The sequence below is a fragment of the Bos javanicus genome, chromosome 11 (assembly GCF_032452875.1).
Source record: "Bos javanicus breed banteng chromosome 11, ARS-OSU_banteng_1.0, whole genome shotgun sequence".
Classification (NCBI taxonomy): Eukaryota; Metazoa; Chordata; class Mammalia; order Artiodactyla; family Bovidae; genus Bos; species Bos javanicus.
In genome coordinates, this window is record NC_083878.1 from 10,164,961 (window position 1) to 10,181,420 (window position 16,460).

The window sequence follows — 16,460 nt, forward strand, 5'->3', positions numbered from 1 at the left end:
AAGTACTTTTGAAAGTAAGAATGTAGATGGAACTAAAAGTAGAAAAATGTTAACCATCTGTTTTAAAAGTAGCTTGACCTTTAGATCCTCTCTTCTATTCCAAAAACAACAAATTGATTCGTCACATTTGATTTGACATTGCGACATGCCCCATACCAATGGACATGTAAAAATTTCACTGAGGTAGAAGTCCCCTGAATTTTAGTCAAATTTATTTCCTACATACTGGCTTACAAATGTCTTACCAATAAGTTAGAATAGGTGCTACTTCTTGCTCATTAGGTCCACTCAGCATGTCATTAATGTAAAGGGCCAGTGTGATAACTTGTGGAAGGAAATGGCAATCAAAATTCCTGTGAACTAAATTATGACATAAGGCTGGAGAATTGATACACCCATGAGGTAGGATAGTGAAGGAGGTGTATTGCTGGTCTTGGCAGCTGAAAGCAGACTGCTCCTGTGGGACATTATAGACAAGAGTGGAGAAAAGGCACTTACCAGATCAATAGCTGTATACCAGGTACCAAGAGATGTGTTAATTTCTCAAGCAATGAAACTGCATCGAATACAGCAACTGCTGTTGGAGTTACCACCTAAGTAAGTTTATGATAATACACTCTCATTCTCCAAGACTCATCTATCTTCTGCACAGGCCATATAGGCCAAGTTGAATGGGGATGTGGTAGAAATCACCAACTCTGCATCTTTCAAGTCCTTGATGGTATACTAATTTCTACAATCCCTCCAGGAATTCAGTATTGCACTTATTGTTTTCCTAAGTAGAGACAGCTCTAGAGACTTCCACTTGGCCATTCCCACCATAGTTGCCTTCACTCCACAGGTCAGAGAACCAATGTGGGGATTCTGCCAGCTGTTAGACATGTCTATTCCATTTATACTTTCTAAAACTGAAGAAATAGCCATAGGATGCATTTGGGGACTCATCAGACCCAACATAAAATTTCACTGATCACTTGACTGCCATAAGCCCCTGCTCTGATTGGGGTCAACAATAATGTTCAGGACCTCTGGAAATAGTGTCCATTCATAGCCAGTATCCAGTAGATACTGAAAGGTCTGATTATTCCCTTTACTTCAGTGTACAGATACCCTTGTAACTTTCAAATCTTTTGGGTCCTTTTTGATAATTTTTAAATTCTTTATTCATGGCTTTGAATAATCCCTCTTACTTCTTTAAACTTCTTAAAGGTACTTAAATATATTTAATATTTCCAATATCTGAAATGGTATTCTAATTCTCCTCTTTGTTGTTTCTGTGGACTCTCACTCATAATATTTATTATCTAACTGATTTTGTAATTTTGGATTATGAGTTTATCTTAAACTGATCTTAATGTGTGAAAATTCTGTGAGGTCTTAAGTTTATGGTGTATGTACATCTAGAAAGGATTTATGTTTGCTTCAGTCAGATGCCCTGAGGTGCTGTCACCCCAGGACCACTTTAAGTTATGTTTTAAACTTAGGGTTTCCTAGACCCTGTTCAGTTCAGTTCAGTTCAGTCACTCAGTCATGTCCAACTCTTTGTGACCCCATGAATCGCAGCATGCCAGGCCTCCCTGTCCATCACCAACTCCTAGAGTTCACCCAAACTCATGTCCATCAAGTTGGTGATGCCACCCAGCCATCTCATCCTCTGTTGTCCCCTTCTCCTCCTGCCCCCAATCCCTCCCAGCATCAGATCTTTTCCAGTGAGTCAACTCTTCGCATGAGGTGGCCAAAGTACTGGAGTTTCAGCTTTAGCATCATTCCTTCCAAAGAACACGCAGGGCTGATCTCCTTTAGAATGGACTGGTTGGATCTCCTTGCAGTCCAAGGGACTCTCAAGAGTCTTCTCCAACACCACAGTTCAAAAGCATCAATTCTTCGGCTCTCAGCTTTCTTCACAGTCCAAGTCTCGCATCCATACATGACCACTGGAAAAACCATAGCTTTGACTAAATGGACCTTTGTTGGCAAAGTAATATGTCTGCTTTTCAATATGCTATCTAGGTTGGTCATAACTTTCCTTCCAAGGAGTAAGCGTCTTTTAATTTCATGGCTGCAGTCACAATCTGCAGTGATTTTGGAGCCCAAAAAGATAAAGTCTGACACTGTTTCCACTGTTTCTCCATCTATTTCCCATGAAGTGATGGGACCAGGTGCCATGATCTTCGTTTTCTGAATGTTGAGCTTTAAGCCAACTTAGACAAATCCTAAACTGACATAAAGGAATGTATGTAGTTTCTAGGTTTTAGCAGTGATTTCTTTCTCATTTCTACTCAGAGCTCACATAAGTCAACAAGTTTTATTGTCATCTGCTTTGACCAGTGAGTGGATTCTTTCTAGCCCACCTTTTCACTGAGAAAATAACCTTTTGAATGGTCTTAACTTTTTGAGCCAGGGTAGCAGTTCCAACTCTTCTTTACAAGGGCCTAATGCCTTGTCTCCTTTTCCCTTTCAACACAAAGCCTTTGGTTCCCAAGATCAGCAAATAAAGTCAAGGCTTTTATGCCTGTCTAACACTGTAGTTTCCTGTTGACCCCCCCTTTGGTACTTGGGGATTTCCCTTAATTTCTTATGAATTCAACTATGCATTTAAAAGATATTCTAAATAGACATTTCTCCTAAGAAGATATACAGATGGCCAAGAGGCAAATGAAAAGATGTTCAGTGTCACCAATTATTAGAGAAATGCAAGTCAAAACTATGAGGTACCACCTCATACCAGCAAGAATGGCTATCATCAAAATATTCACAAACAATAAATACTGGAGGATGTGTGAAAAAAAGGGAAGCCTCCTACACTGTTAGTAGGAATGTAAAGTGGTACAGCCACTATGGAGAACAGAATGGAGGTTCCTTAAAAAACTAAAAATAGAACTACCATATAACCCAGAAATCCCACTCCTGGGCATATATCCAGAGAAAAACATGATCTGAAAGGACACATGCACCCAAGTGTTCATTGCAACACTGTTTACAATAGCCAGGACCTGGAAGCAAACCAAGTGTCCATCAGTATAAATGGATAAAGATGTTGTACATATATATAATGAAATATTACTCGGCCATTAAAAAGAATGAAATTATGCCATTTACAGCAATATGGATGGATCTAGAGATTTGTCATGGGCTTCCCTGGTAGCTCAGTTGGTAAAGAATCTGCCTGCAATGCAGGAAACCCCAGTTTGATTCCTGGGTCAGGAAGATCCCCTGGAGAAGGGACAGGCTACCCTCTCCAATATTCTTGGGCTTCCCTGGTGCTCAGATGGTAAAGAATCTGCCTGCAGTATGGGAGACCTGGGTTCAATCCCTGAGTTGGGAAGATCCTCTGCAGGAGGGCATGACAACCCACTCTAGTATTCTTGCCTGGAGAATACTCCCATGGACAGAGGAGCCTGGTGGGCTCCAATCCATGGGGCTGCAAAGAGTCAGACACGACTGAGCAACTAAGCATAGTGCACAGAGATTTGTCATACTGAGTAAAGTAAGTCAGAGAAGGAAAAATATTGTATGTCATCCCTTATATGTGGAATCTGAAAAGAAATGATACAAATGAACTTGTAAAATAGAAGCAAACTCACAGACTCAGAATGAACTTATTTTCCAGGGGGATGGATGAGGGGAAGGGATAATTACGGAATTTGGGATGAACATATATACACTGCTGTATTTAAAATGGATAACCAACAAGGATGTACTGTATAGCACACAGAACTCTGCTTAACCTTGTGTGGCAGCCTGGAGGGGAGGGGAGTTTAGGGAAGAATAGATACATGTATATGTATACCTTCTCTGTTCACCTGAAACTATCACAACATTGTTAATCTGCTATACCCCAATACAAAAAAAAGTTTAAAAAAAGATGTTTGTGTTTTATCTGGTATATGTATTGTTAGCTGGTGAAAGAGTGTGTTTCAGATATCTAGTTTATCTGTAAATGCTTTTTTTACACATTAAGATTAATGTCATGCTGATTATATACATTGCAAATACTTACCTAGTTTGTTTTTTGTCTTTAGCCTTATTTGTATTTTCCTTTACTTAACATAAAAATTTATTTTTTATATGGTTAGATCTTCTCATTTTTCCCTTTGTGTTTTCATACCTTTTTTGTCATGTTTCCAAAGACCTTCCCTACCATAAGATAGTATCCTTTTTTTTCTACTATTTTCCTGGTTTATTTTTTCAATAAATTTCTCATTACTGAGTAATTTTAGATACATCAAAAAGTTTCAAAGTATGGAATTCCTATATTTTTAACTTATATTTTCCTCTCCATGAAATTTTTTATATATGCATCCCTTTACCATTTATTCAAAAATAATTTGTTTAATACAACTGTATTCCAGGTACTGTTCTAGGCCCTGCAGACATGGCAATGAAGAGAGAGCTCAGATTCCTCCTTTAATATATTATTATATTGAGCTTATATTCTAGTGAGATAGACAGACAATAACTGGTCAGTATACTTTGGAAAAATGTCATTCTCGTGTGGCTCTTATCCATTTGTATTCTGAGGCTATTTATCTCACTTGTTGTAAAGTTAGTAGTGAGTGGGAATTATTTTTTTTTAAGGTACATAGTACATCATAAGTGGGCTTCCCAGGTGGTGCTAGTGGTAAAGAACTCACCTACCAATGCAGGAGACATAAAAGACGCTAGTTCAATTCCTACGTTGGGAAGATCCCCCGGAGGAGAGCATGACAACCCACTCCTGTGTTCTTGCCTGGAGAATCCCATGGATAGAGGAGCCTGGCTGGCTACAGTCCATAAAGTCGCAAAGAGTCGAACACGACTGAAGTGACTTAGCATGAATGCACACACACACATCATAAGCACATAATAATAAATTTTTTTTTAAGTGGATGAGTTAATGGACCTATGTCGTTTACATAAACAGTATATTTTCTTCACTTATTTTTATCAGTTGTAGACTAGGCCCATTACAATACAAACCCCTTCTGTTTAATTAGCAATGTCTTAAGTGTTTTTAGGGTTTGATCATCATGATAAAAAAATAATAAACAGTTAACACTGAGTACATACTGTGTGCCATGAATTAAGTCATTTAGTATTCTTTAAGATAAGTATTTATATTCTTCTCATTTTCTGGTTGAAGAAATTTTAGCTTAAGGACTCATAGTCAAGAAGAAGAAGAGAGAGGTTAGGAACTCAAGTTGCATTTGGATCTAAAACTTGAACCAAGACTAGTGCTTCTTTATTCATAAACTGTCCACTACTCTTCAACAAGCATCCTCTACTCTTATCAGGCATATTCCTTCTTTCTCTCTGGCACACTACATTCACTTTCAACCTCCATAGATGCTTATATTGAACTTTCAGCCTCTCTACCAGCCCCCCAACAAACGCACACATATACATCTAAAATACTGTATTCTTTTTACAAACCTTATCCTTTAAATTCTAAGCTCAATCTCACCCCCTTTCCAACAACTCTTTTTCTAAGTTTCTAAAGTATCAATGGTCTATAAGTCTCTTCCACCTGTGATACACATAAAACTGGGGCTGTAAGAGTTCCTAGGGCATGGGAATATATAATTTTCAAGAATTATTATTATAGATCTTCCATTTCTACTGTATTCTTTTCTAAAACTTATATAATTATGCCTATGATGAGGGTGTCAGGCTCCTTCTTCATTCCTACCATCCCTTTAACAATTACTTGTCTTCCACATCACAAAGAAAACCCAAAAATAAAAAGGATGAGGTGAAAAGAACATATCTTTCACCCACTATAAATTTTACTGTGATGAATTGCCATGTGGTTTTAAAACTTCCAAGGACACCAAACAAAGGAATAATTCAAAATATTGACATCAGTGTAAGAAAGAAAATGACTTAATGATTGGGTTAAAAATCTTTTGCAACCGGGTAGTCTCCAATTTTAACAAAATTGAAGGAAGACTAAATTGAGTAGCAGCTAATAGATCATTAAAATAATTTTATTAGTATATCCATATGTAATTTTTGGCATATAACTCAGAATGAATTTGACAGTTTGTTTGACATCTGTATTTATCAGGATGAGGTTTCTCAGCACTAGAAACCTCCTAGAAAATAGGAATAGGATTAATACTTAATGTTGTGCCATTTAATCAATAATTTATTTATTCACACATACCTTAACTAATTAAAGAACCCAATGTGCTCACCATTGAGATACATTTCTAATTAAATTTTATCCTTAATGCCAATAATTATCAAAAAATTGATACTATATATGTTGTTTTGATCAATTTATATGAACAATAATTTTAAAAATAGTTCAATCTAGATAACTCCTTAGAGCCTATGGTCATAGGAAATTTTAAAATCTGATGACATATTTTTGATGCATAGAAATATGATAAGATAATCAATAAAAGACTGCCAACCAGAAAGTTCTATTACATTATGATAAAACTAGGGGAAATTGAAATGGAAATATGAATTCAAGGAGAAAATGAATAATATTAATTTCCATCTGTTAAACTTTTAAAATTGAAAAATGAAAGTATCAAATTCTTATGATATTAATATTTAGATTAATAAACATAATTAGATTATGTTTTCAAGAGTTGTATTATAGTGTCATTTTTAAATATTGATATTTAAATATACTGGAAATTATATATCCTTAACAACTACTTACACTTAGAATTTTTAAATCTAGATGTCAACATAATATATAATAGAGTATATCATTTTTCATATTCTTTTAGGGAGTACATGAAAAGAAATACTTAATGGCTACTGGCCTCATTTGTTCTCATTTATTTCTTGAGTAGGTTTCTTATCTTCCTGTCTAGATTACAAGTTCTCTTTGTATAAAAATTATATCCTATTTCTTCCATTTTCACCAGAGATTCATGAAAAGGAGCAAGTAAGCAAAGTAACATGCTCATGAATTTTATGTGTGTTTTGCAAATATTGCTCAATTCTGCTCTTTGATCAGGAAAGTGTCTTCATCCCAAATATAATTTCTCCCCACCCCACCCCCACCTGCTATTGATGCCTGGCATTCCTTCAAATAGTGTCACAAATTTTAATGCCACATTTATTCAAAATGTATATATTCTTAGGAGACGTAACATTGATCTAGAATCATATTAGATTAAACTACTTCCTGAGAACAAGTTTTTGTGAAGGAGAGTGAGGACAGTCAGGAGATTTACATGTTGACTCCTTGACCTGATTGCAAACAAGCATCTTTTCTTTACTGAAGTGACCCTGAGGGGCCTGTTAGGTAGGACCTTATTGGAAAAGGTCGGTTTTCATTCCAATCCCAAAGAAAGGTAATGCCAAAGAACACTCAAACTACCGCACAATTGCACTCATCTCACACGCTAGTAAAGTAATGCTCAAAATTCTCTAAGCCAGGCTTCAACAATACATGAACCGTGAACTTGCAGATATTCAAGCTGGTTTTAGAAAAGGCAGAGGAACCAGAGATCAAATTGCCAGCATCCTCTGGATCATCAAAAAAGCAAGAGAGTTCCAGAAAAACATCTATTTCTGCTTTATTGACTATGGCAAAGCCTTTGACTGTGTGGATCACAATAAACTCCGGAAAATTCTGAAAGAGATGGGAGTACCAGACCACCTGACCTGCCTCTTGAGAAACCTGTATGCAGGTCAGGAAGCAACAGTTAGAACCAGACACGGAACAACAGACTGGTTCCAAATAGGAAAAGGAGTACATAAAGGCTGTATATTGTCACCCTGCTTATTTAACTTCTATGCAGAGTACATCATGAGAAACGCTGGGTTGGAAGAAGCACAAGCTGGAATCAAGATTGCCAGGAGAAATATCAGTAACCTCAGATATGCAGATGACACCACCCTTATGGCAGAAAGTGAAGAGGAACTAAAGAGCCTCTTGATGAAAGTGAAAGAGGAGAGTGAAAAAGTTGGCTTACAGCTCAGCATTCAGAAAACGAAGATCATGGCATCTGGTCCCATCACTTCATGGAAAATAGATGGAGAAACAGTGGAAACAGTGGCAGACTTTGTTTTGAGGGGCTCCAAAATCACTGCAGATTGTGACTGCAGCCATGAAATTAAAAGACGCTTACTCCTTGGAAGAAAAGTTATGACCGACCTAGCTGCTGCTGCTGCTTCTAAGTTGCTTCAGTCATTTCCGACTCTGTGCGACCCCATAGATGGTAGCCCACCAGGCTCCGCTGTCCCTGGGATTTCCAGGCAAGAACACTGGAGTGGGTTTTCACTTCCTTCTCCAATGCATGAAAGTGAAAAGTGAAAGTGAAGTCATTCAGTCGCGTCCAACTCATCGAGACCCCATGGACTGCAGCCTACCAGGCTCCTCTGTCCATGTGATTTTCCAGACAAGAGTACTTGAGTGAGTTGCCATTGCCTTCTCCGGACCAACCTAGACAGCATATTAAAAAGCAGAGACATTATTTTACCAACAAAGGTCCGTCTAGTTAAGGCTATGGTTTTTCCAGTAGTCATGTATGGATGTGAGAGTTGGACTATAAAGAAAGCTGAGCGCTGAAGAATTGATGCTTTTGAATTGTGGTGTTGGAGAAGACTCTTGTGAGTCCCTTGGACTGCAAGGAGATCCAACCAGTCCATCCTAAAGGAGATCAGTCCTGAATATTCATTAGAAGGAGTGATGTTGAAGCTGAAACTCCAATACTCTGGCCACCTGAGGCAAAGAGCTGACTCATTGTAAAAGACCCTGATGCTGGGAAAGATTGAAGGCAGAAGGACAAGGGGATGACAGAGGATGAGATGGTTGGATGCCATCACCGACTCAATGGATATGAGTTTGAGTAAACTCCGGGAGTTGGTGATGAACAGGAGGCCTGGTGTGCTGCACTCTATGAGGTCACAAAGAGTCGGACACGAATGAGCAACTGAACTCAGTTTTAAATGATCAACCACATCAAAATCCTCATTTCTGGTAAAAGATCACTCTTGAATAGAGTGCCTCCCAGTTCCTAGACTGACTGAGAAATGAAGAGTGACACATTGAGAGTGACACTGCTAGGCCTCCAATTCGCAATAAAACTGAGCAGTCACAACTGAACCTTCCTTTGGGAGAGTGAATGAGTTAAAACAAATTTTCTGTTTCTAGTAACTCCGCATAATTAATGCCTTTTGGCTGCAAATTGTAGGGAAATTTAGGGAAGGTTTTAGTGCAGTGCCTAGAATGGAATGTGCATTCCATAGATCTTGGTCAAATAAATGGATTTTCAGGAAGGGAAAAGTACTCAAGTAATAATGGATAATCAATTAGACTGCCAATTAATCTGTAACCTGAGTCACTAAAGATGTGCACCCTTGATTCATTTTTCTCTGCAGCAAGTGAAAGGGAACTTTGCTAGGCTGCAGGCCTGCATCTCAGAACTCCGCATGCTGCAAAGAGAAGGTTGTTTCAGACCACAAGGCACTTCTCTGCAGCTGGCAATAGAAGATGGGCTGCAGCAGTTCAAACAGTACAGCAGACACATGAGCACAGGTGCAGCTCTGACCTACAGTTCCCTGGAGGTAAGAGATGCTGGCCTTAGGACACTAAGCTTTCTTCCCATTTAAGTCCATTGAAATCCTTCATTATTTGCCATCCTTCTATAGTTCGCTGTTTCATTTACTTGAAGGTCATCACTAGGCACTCCATTGGGTATGTGAGTGAGTTAAAATACATTCAGTCTCTGTAACATCAGGCATCAAACAAATGAGTTTAAAAATAATTATGCTCTCATCCATATGCTTATTCACCAATCAAAATGTCTAAGTACAAAAGAAAATTGCATATATTTAATACTTGCCTTCCAGAGTTTGATGTTCAGCCTGAATTCAGATTGAGCAAGGAGAGACATTCAATGGAAGTACCACTGAGAAAAGAGCATATAAGCTCTCTGATACTTAGTACACATCTAACAAGTGGAATTTAAGGATTCTGTTTCCTTTGTTTCTTCATGAAATCAAAGCACTTTGAGCAAGAGGGATACTGCCTGTGATTCAAGCAATCTTAAAAGCTGAAACGCAGTGGGGGACTTCCCTGGCAGTCCAGTTGTTGAGACTCCGTGCTCCCAATGCAGGTGGTGTGGATTTAGTCTCCAGCTGGGGAATTAACATCCTACATGCTGTGGCATGGCCAAAAAAACACTGAAACAAGGATGGCTTCTCACTAGTCACTTTCTGGGATAGATTCAGTGTGTTTGGAAGGGTACTGTGATGATCTATCGCACCAGACCTCTCCCACCAGAATCTGTCAAATAAAACTTGATTTGCAAGTTACAATTAAATCCTCTTCTGTGCTCTAAGACACTACTACCAATTTCTTCGATGTTTATCCTCTAGATCTAACCTCTTAACATTCTTCACTCTGTACATCAGCGAAAGAGGGCACAATGATTCTTTGTTTTATTTCCAGATTACCGTTCTGACTTCACAGCCTGGAAAAGAGGTGGTCAAACAGTTGGAGGAAGGATTGAAAGATACAGACCTAGTCAGGATCAGGAAGCTTCAGGTGGTTGAGATCACAAAGGGAGTCCTAGAATGTATGAACTCAGCATCCCCTGTTGAAGAGCCCAGCAATGAGGGTAAGGATTAAATGAAAAGGTTAAAAGAATGGGTAGAATTTTAATGAGTAGTCTTTTACAGCTGAGGAAGATTATTTTCCATGGTCTTTTTATATTCTTAAATGAAATAAATCCAACAGATTTCACTGTGGTCCAGAAAAGTGTTTCTAGGTGATAGAGTTTAGTTTTTAATCTTATTTTTAATTTTAGAAGCTATATATATATATTAGTGTAAAATCTGAAACATTATAGGTAAAGAAAGTTAAAAATTCCTTCCTCCTCAAGAGATTGGGGTATCCTTTGTAATGTTCTAACAAATAGATATATAGAAATACTTTATATTTTAATGGGATCATCACATACATAATAATCTGTAACCCTCTTTGTGTGTTGTACAGCTGTCTATGTTAGTATCTGTAGACATGCTTCATTTTTTACTGGATACATGATGTTTTTTACTTTCTGGTTGGACCATAGTTTGTTTGTTTAATTGCTCATTAGTGAATAACTTGGTTTATTACATTTTGCTGTATGAAGAGACTTACATGCAGGGCTGGCTTCATTGGGCCTATGACCAGTACAGTCATACAAGGCCCTGCATTTAAAAAGATCCCATGCTTAGAATTTAATGCTTTTGGGTAACCATCTTAAAATTCTTGATAATTTTATTTTTGAATTTGTGCTTTGTAAGTGAAGTTTGATGGAACAATGGAACATGTGCCAGGGGGTTATATTCTCAGTTCATATGTGTCCTGCCTACCTTCTACCTCCCCAGAATGGGTTCTCAGTCACTAACTTTCCAGTCCTGATGGTCCTAGACTGCCTACCCCTACCAGTCACTACTGGCACCAGATCCTACACTTCTCTGAAGAGAAAATATTTAAACTGAGTTTTAAAATACAAGTAGGAATTAACCAAGCAGAGGGAGAGGAAAGGGAGACTCAAAAAGGAGACCAGGGGCATGAGAAAGCAAGATAAATCATTTTTCAGAGATAAACGCATGGTTCCATGTCAGGAGCCTATCAGGCAGAGGCAGGAGTAAGGCTTTAGAGGTAGACAAAGGTTAGATGAAGAAAGGCCATATATGCCATGTGCCCGTTCTGAGACATTTGGATTTAATGCTGAAGCATTGGAAATTTATGAAAAGATTTTGGTCAGAAAGTCAAATAGAGATTCTCAAGTTATGGAATTTAAGATTTTTAACTGACTTTAACTTATCCAAAACTCAAGTTAAATTCACCCTCCAGCAGTTATATTGGCTTTCTCCAAGGTTATACACACCTGGAGGTGCTCACTGTTCTGATACCATTGATCTCTTCCTGGTACCACAAAAATAACCTCACTCTTCACTTCACACCCTAATTGGGTCACGGACTTGGTAGCTAAGGGTGTGTTTCCCATCGAATTCTGACTCATGTGTATCCTTCCAGCATCATGGACCTCTGACATTGTGCCAGTTGGGGAAGAAGGGTAACCAGCCTTGCTGTGTGGTATATGATATCTTACCTACTATTCAGTTCAGTTCAGTCGCTCAGTCGTGTCCAATTCTTTGCGACCCCATGAATCGCAGCACACCAGGCCTCCCTGTCCATCACCAACTCCCAGAGTTCACTCAGACTCACATCCATCAAGTCAGTGATGCCATCCAGCCATCTCATCCTCTGTCATCCCCTTCTCCTCCTGCACCCAATCCCTCCCAGCATCAGAGTCTTTTCCAGTGAGTCAACTCTTCGAATGAGGTGGCCAAAGTACTGGAGTTTCAGCTCTAGCATCATTCCTTCCAAAGAAATCCCAGGGCTGACCTCCTTCAGAATGGACTTGTTGGATCTCCTTGCAGTCCAAGGGACTCTCAAGAGTCTTCTCCAACACCACAGTTCAAAAGCATCAATTCTTTGGCGCTCAGCCTTCTTCACAGTCCAACTCTCACATCCAAACATGACCACAGGAAAAACCATAGCCTTGACTAGACGGACCTTTGTTGGCAAAGTAATGTCTCTGCTTTTTAATATGCTATCTAGGTTGGTCATAACTATTAACACTCTGCTTTTCTCAAGCCAATGTCCCCACTGACTATCCTATTTACATCCCTCCACTTGTAGTAATCTTTTCCTCTGAATTTCCTCTTATTTCCTCTGAATTCCTCCCCCTATCCTCTTCCAACCAAATCGTCTTCATCCTTTAAGGCCTAATTGAGGTTCATGACTACTGTATTGATTTTCCTCTTCTTAAAAACAACCTCATAGCTTGTGGTCTGCACAATACAAGTTAGCGCTTAATTATATACCATATAGAATTATTTACCATTGCTTTATTGTGCTTCCCTAGTAACTCAAATGATAAAGATTATGCCTGCAATGCAGGAGACCCCAGTTTGATTCCTAGATCAGGGAGACCATCTGGAGAAGGGATAGGTTATCCACTCCAGTATTCTTGGTCTTCCTAGTGGCTCAGCTGGTAAAGAATGAACCTGCAATGCGGGAGACCTGGGTTCAATCCCTGTGTTGGGAAGATCCCCTGGAGAAGGGAAAGGCTATCCACTCCAGTATTCTGGCCTGGAGAATCCCATGGACTGTATAGTCCATGGGGTCACAAAGAGTCAAACACGACTGAGCAACTTTCGCTTTCTTTCTTTCTATTGTGTGATAATTTTGTCTTCTCACCTAAACTGTAAACTAGTTGATTTTTTTATCTGCATTAAATCTTAAGTTTTAAGCCTTGGCATTACAAATTTATCTTATTTATTTATGTGCCCCACTCTGTAAGTATCTCCTAAATTAGCAGTAAATATTTGTTAAATGATGACTGTGATACCTGTGGAGTCTGTTCTTGCTCTGCCCAGTGTCCCCTGCATCCCCTTTCTTTAGTAACGCCTCTACTTTCCTAGTCACAGAGTGGGCCATAACCCAGGTAAGGCAATCATAGTTCTCCAGGCCAATAATCTAAGAGTCCCTCCCAGTGGGTTCTCAGACTGAATCTGTGAGAGAGAAGCTCCTTTTATTTCTCTTTGGCCATGAACAGATCAGGTACGGACTATGTCCTTTTCTCCCTTCAGTGACTAGAGAAAGGGGATACAGATCTCTCCAATCTTATACAAACTCTTTTAGAAATTAAAAAAGAAAGAAAGAAAGAAAAATGCCCTCCCCCTAGTCATGATATAAAGCCAAACAAGAACAATGGCAGCTGGATGGGAGGGGAGTTTGGGGGAGAATGGATACATGTTTCTGTATGGCTGAGTTCCTTAGCTGTTCACCTGAAACTCACAACATTGTTGATTGACTGTACCCAAATACAAAACAAAAAGTTAAAAAAAAAAGAAAATTTCAAGCCAATCCACTCATGAAAATAGGTAAAACCATCTTAAATAATCTAATCATACCTAAAAAGAGAATACAGAGCTGATCAAGTTGAGTTTATCCCTGTAATGTAAAGTGATTTTGCATTAGAAATACATAAATATAAATTTAACCAAGGAGGAAAAAATTTATACTCTGAAAACTATAAGACATTCATGAAGGAGATTAAAGATGATACAAATAGGAGGAGGAGCCAAGATGGCGGAGGAGTAGGACGTGGAGAACACTTTCTCCCCCACAAATTCATCAAAAGAGCATTTAAACGTCGAGTAAATTCCACAAAACAACTTCTGAATGCCGGCAGAGGACATCAGGCACCCAGAAAAGCAATCCAACTCTTCGAAAGGAGGTAGGAAAAAATATAAAAGACAAAAAAAGAGACAAAGAGGGAGGGACGGAGTTCCGTCCCGGGAAGGGAGTCTTAAAAAAAGAGAAGTTTCCAAACACCAGGAAACCTTCTCACTGCCGAATCTGTGCCGAGCTTTGGAAGCACAGAGGGCAACATAACAGGAAGAAAAAATAAATAAACAATTAAAACTCGAAGATTGCGAGTCCTACGGTAACTCCCCCAGCGGAGAAGCAGCGCAGACGCCTGCACGCGCCATTAGCAAGTGGGGGCTGGGCAGGGAGGCGCAGCTGCATCGCTTAGAGTAAGATTCTGGCCTGAATACCCTGAGCACTATCTGAGTGAAATAATTTGGGCTAGCAAACCAGACTGTGGGATATCTACCACGCGAAATGTCAGCCCCAACCTAAGACACCGCCAGGCCCGCGCACGGAACAAAGAATTGAACAGAGATAGCCGGCTGCAGACCTTCCCCCTCCGGTGACAGGCAGCCAGAGCCGGAAGGGGGCAATCGCAGCCCCAGAGAGACATTATCTATAAAACTGTAAGCAGGCTTCTTTGCTAACTAAAACTTTTTGGGGGTCTGGACAGTTAACATCTGCCTGAGAAGGTGCGCCGGTTTTACACCCAGATAACCGAGTGGCGGGGAGGCGATAAGTCGCAGCATTGGCGCTCGCCAAACACCTCATCACTTGAGCTGCTCAGACCTGGGAAGAGCACAAAACTCAGGCCCAACTGAGTCTGTGCCTCTGAGGACTACCCGAGTGCCTGAACCTGAGCGGCTTGGACCTGGGAGGTACATGCAACCCAGGGCCAGCCTCGGATTGTTCCCGGCGGAACAACCTAGAGCCCCAGCAGTGTGGGCAGGGAGGCTACACGCGCCGTGAGCGGGGGCAGACCCAGTGTGGCTGAGGCACTGCGAGCGCACGCCAGTGTTATTTGTTTGCAGCATCCCTCCCTCCCTCCCCACAGCGCGACTGAACAAAGAGAAGAAATACAGCTCCACCCATCAGAACACCGACACAAGCTTCCCTAACCAGGAAACCTTGACAAGCCACCTGTACAAACCCACACACAGCGAGGAAAAGCCACAATAAATAGAACTCCACAAACTGCCAGAATACAGAAAGGACACCCCAAACTCAGCAATTTAAACAAGATGAAGAAACAGAGGAATAGTCAGCAGATAAAGGAACAGGATAAACGCCCACCAAACCAAACAAAAGAGGAAGAGATAGGGAATCTACCTGATAAAGAATTCCGAATAATGATAGTGAAATTGATCCAAAATCTTGAAATTAAAATGGAATCACAGATAAATAGCTTGGAGACAAGGATTGAGAAGATGCAAGAAAGGTTTAACAAGGACCTAGAAGAAATAAAAAAGAGTCAATATATAATGAATAATGCAATAAATGAAATTAAAAACACCCTGGAGGCAACAAATAGTAGAATAACAGAGGCAGAAGATAGGATTAGTGAATTAGAAGACAGAATGGTAGAAATAAATGAATCAGAGAGAATAAAAGAAAAACAAATTAAAAGAAATGAGGACAATCTCAGAGACCTCCAGGACAATATTAAACGCTACAACATTCGAATCATAGGGGTTCCAGAAGAAGAAGACAAAAAGAAAGACCATGAGAAAATACTTGAGGAGATAATAGTTGAAAACTTCCCTAAACTGGGGAAGGAAATAATCACCCAAGTCCAAGAAACCCAGAGAATCCCAAACAGGATAAACCCAAGGTGAAACACCCCAAGACACATATTAATCAAATTAACAAAGATCAAACACAAAGAACAAATATTAAAAGCAGCAAGGGAAAAACAACAAATAACACACAAGGGAATTCCCATAAGGATAACAGCTGATCTTTCAATAGAAACTCTTCAAGCCAGGAGGGAATGGCAAGACATACTTTAAATGATGAAAGAAAATAACCTACAGCCCAGATTATTGTACCCAGCAAGGATTTCATTCAAGTATGAAGGAGAAATCAAAAGCTTCTCAGACAAGCAAAAGCTGAGAGAATTCTGCACCACCAAACCAGCTCTCCAACAAATACTAAAGGATATTCTCTAGACAGGAAACACAAAAATGGTGTATAAATTCGAACCCCAAACAGTAAAGTAAATGGCAACGGGATCATACTTATCAGTAATTACCTTAAACGTAAATGGGTTGAATGCCCCAACCAAAAGACAAAG

The 16,460-nt window shown here is 39.5% G+C and overlaps 1 protein-coding gene across 3 annotated transcripts in view; it reads left to right on the forward strand.

The window, feature by feature from the left end:
- The window catches only part of M1AP (meiosis 1 associated protein), a 95,802-nt gene that overhangs the window by 20,425 nt on the left and 58,917 nt on the right, over positions 1–16,460 (forward strand). For 2 of the 3 annotated variants that reach the window (XM_061431835.1, XM_061431833.1), the window contains exons 3-4: positions 9,331–9,516; positions 10,403–10,571. In XM_061431835.1, the coding sequence (XP_061287819.1) occupies positions 9,331–9,516; positions 10,403–10,571 (355 nt within the window). The remainder of the gene's footprint in view (positions 1–9,330; positions 9,517–10,402; positions 10,572–16,460) is intronic. The other variant, XM_061431834.1, reaches the window with a different exon arrangement.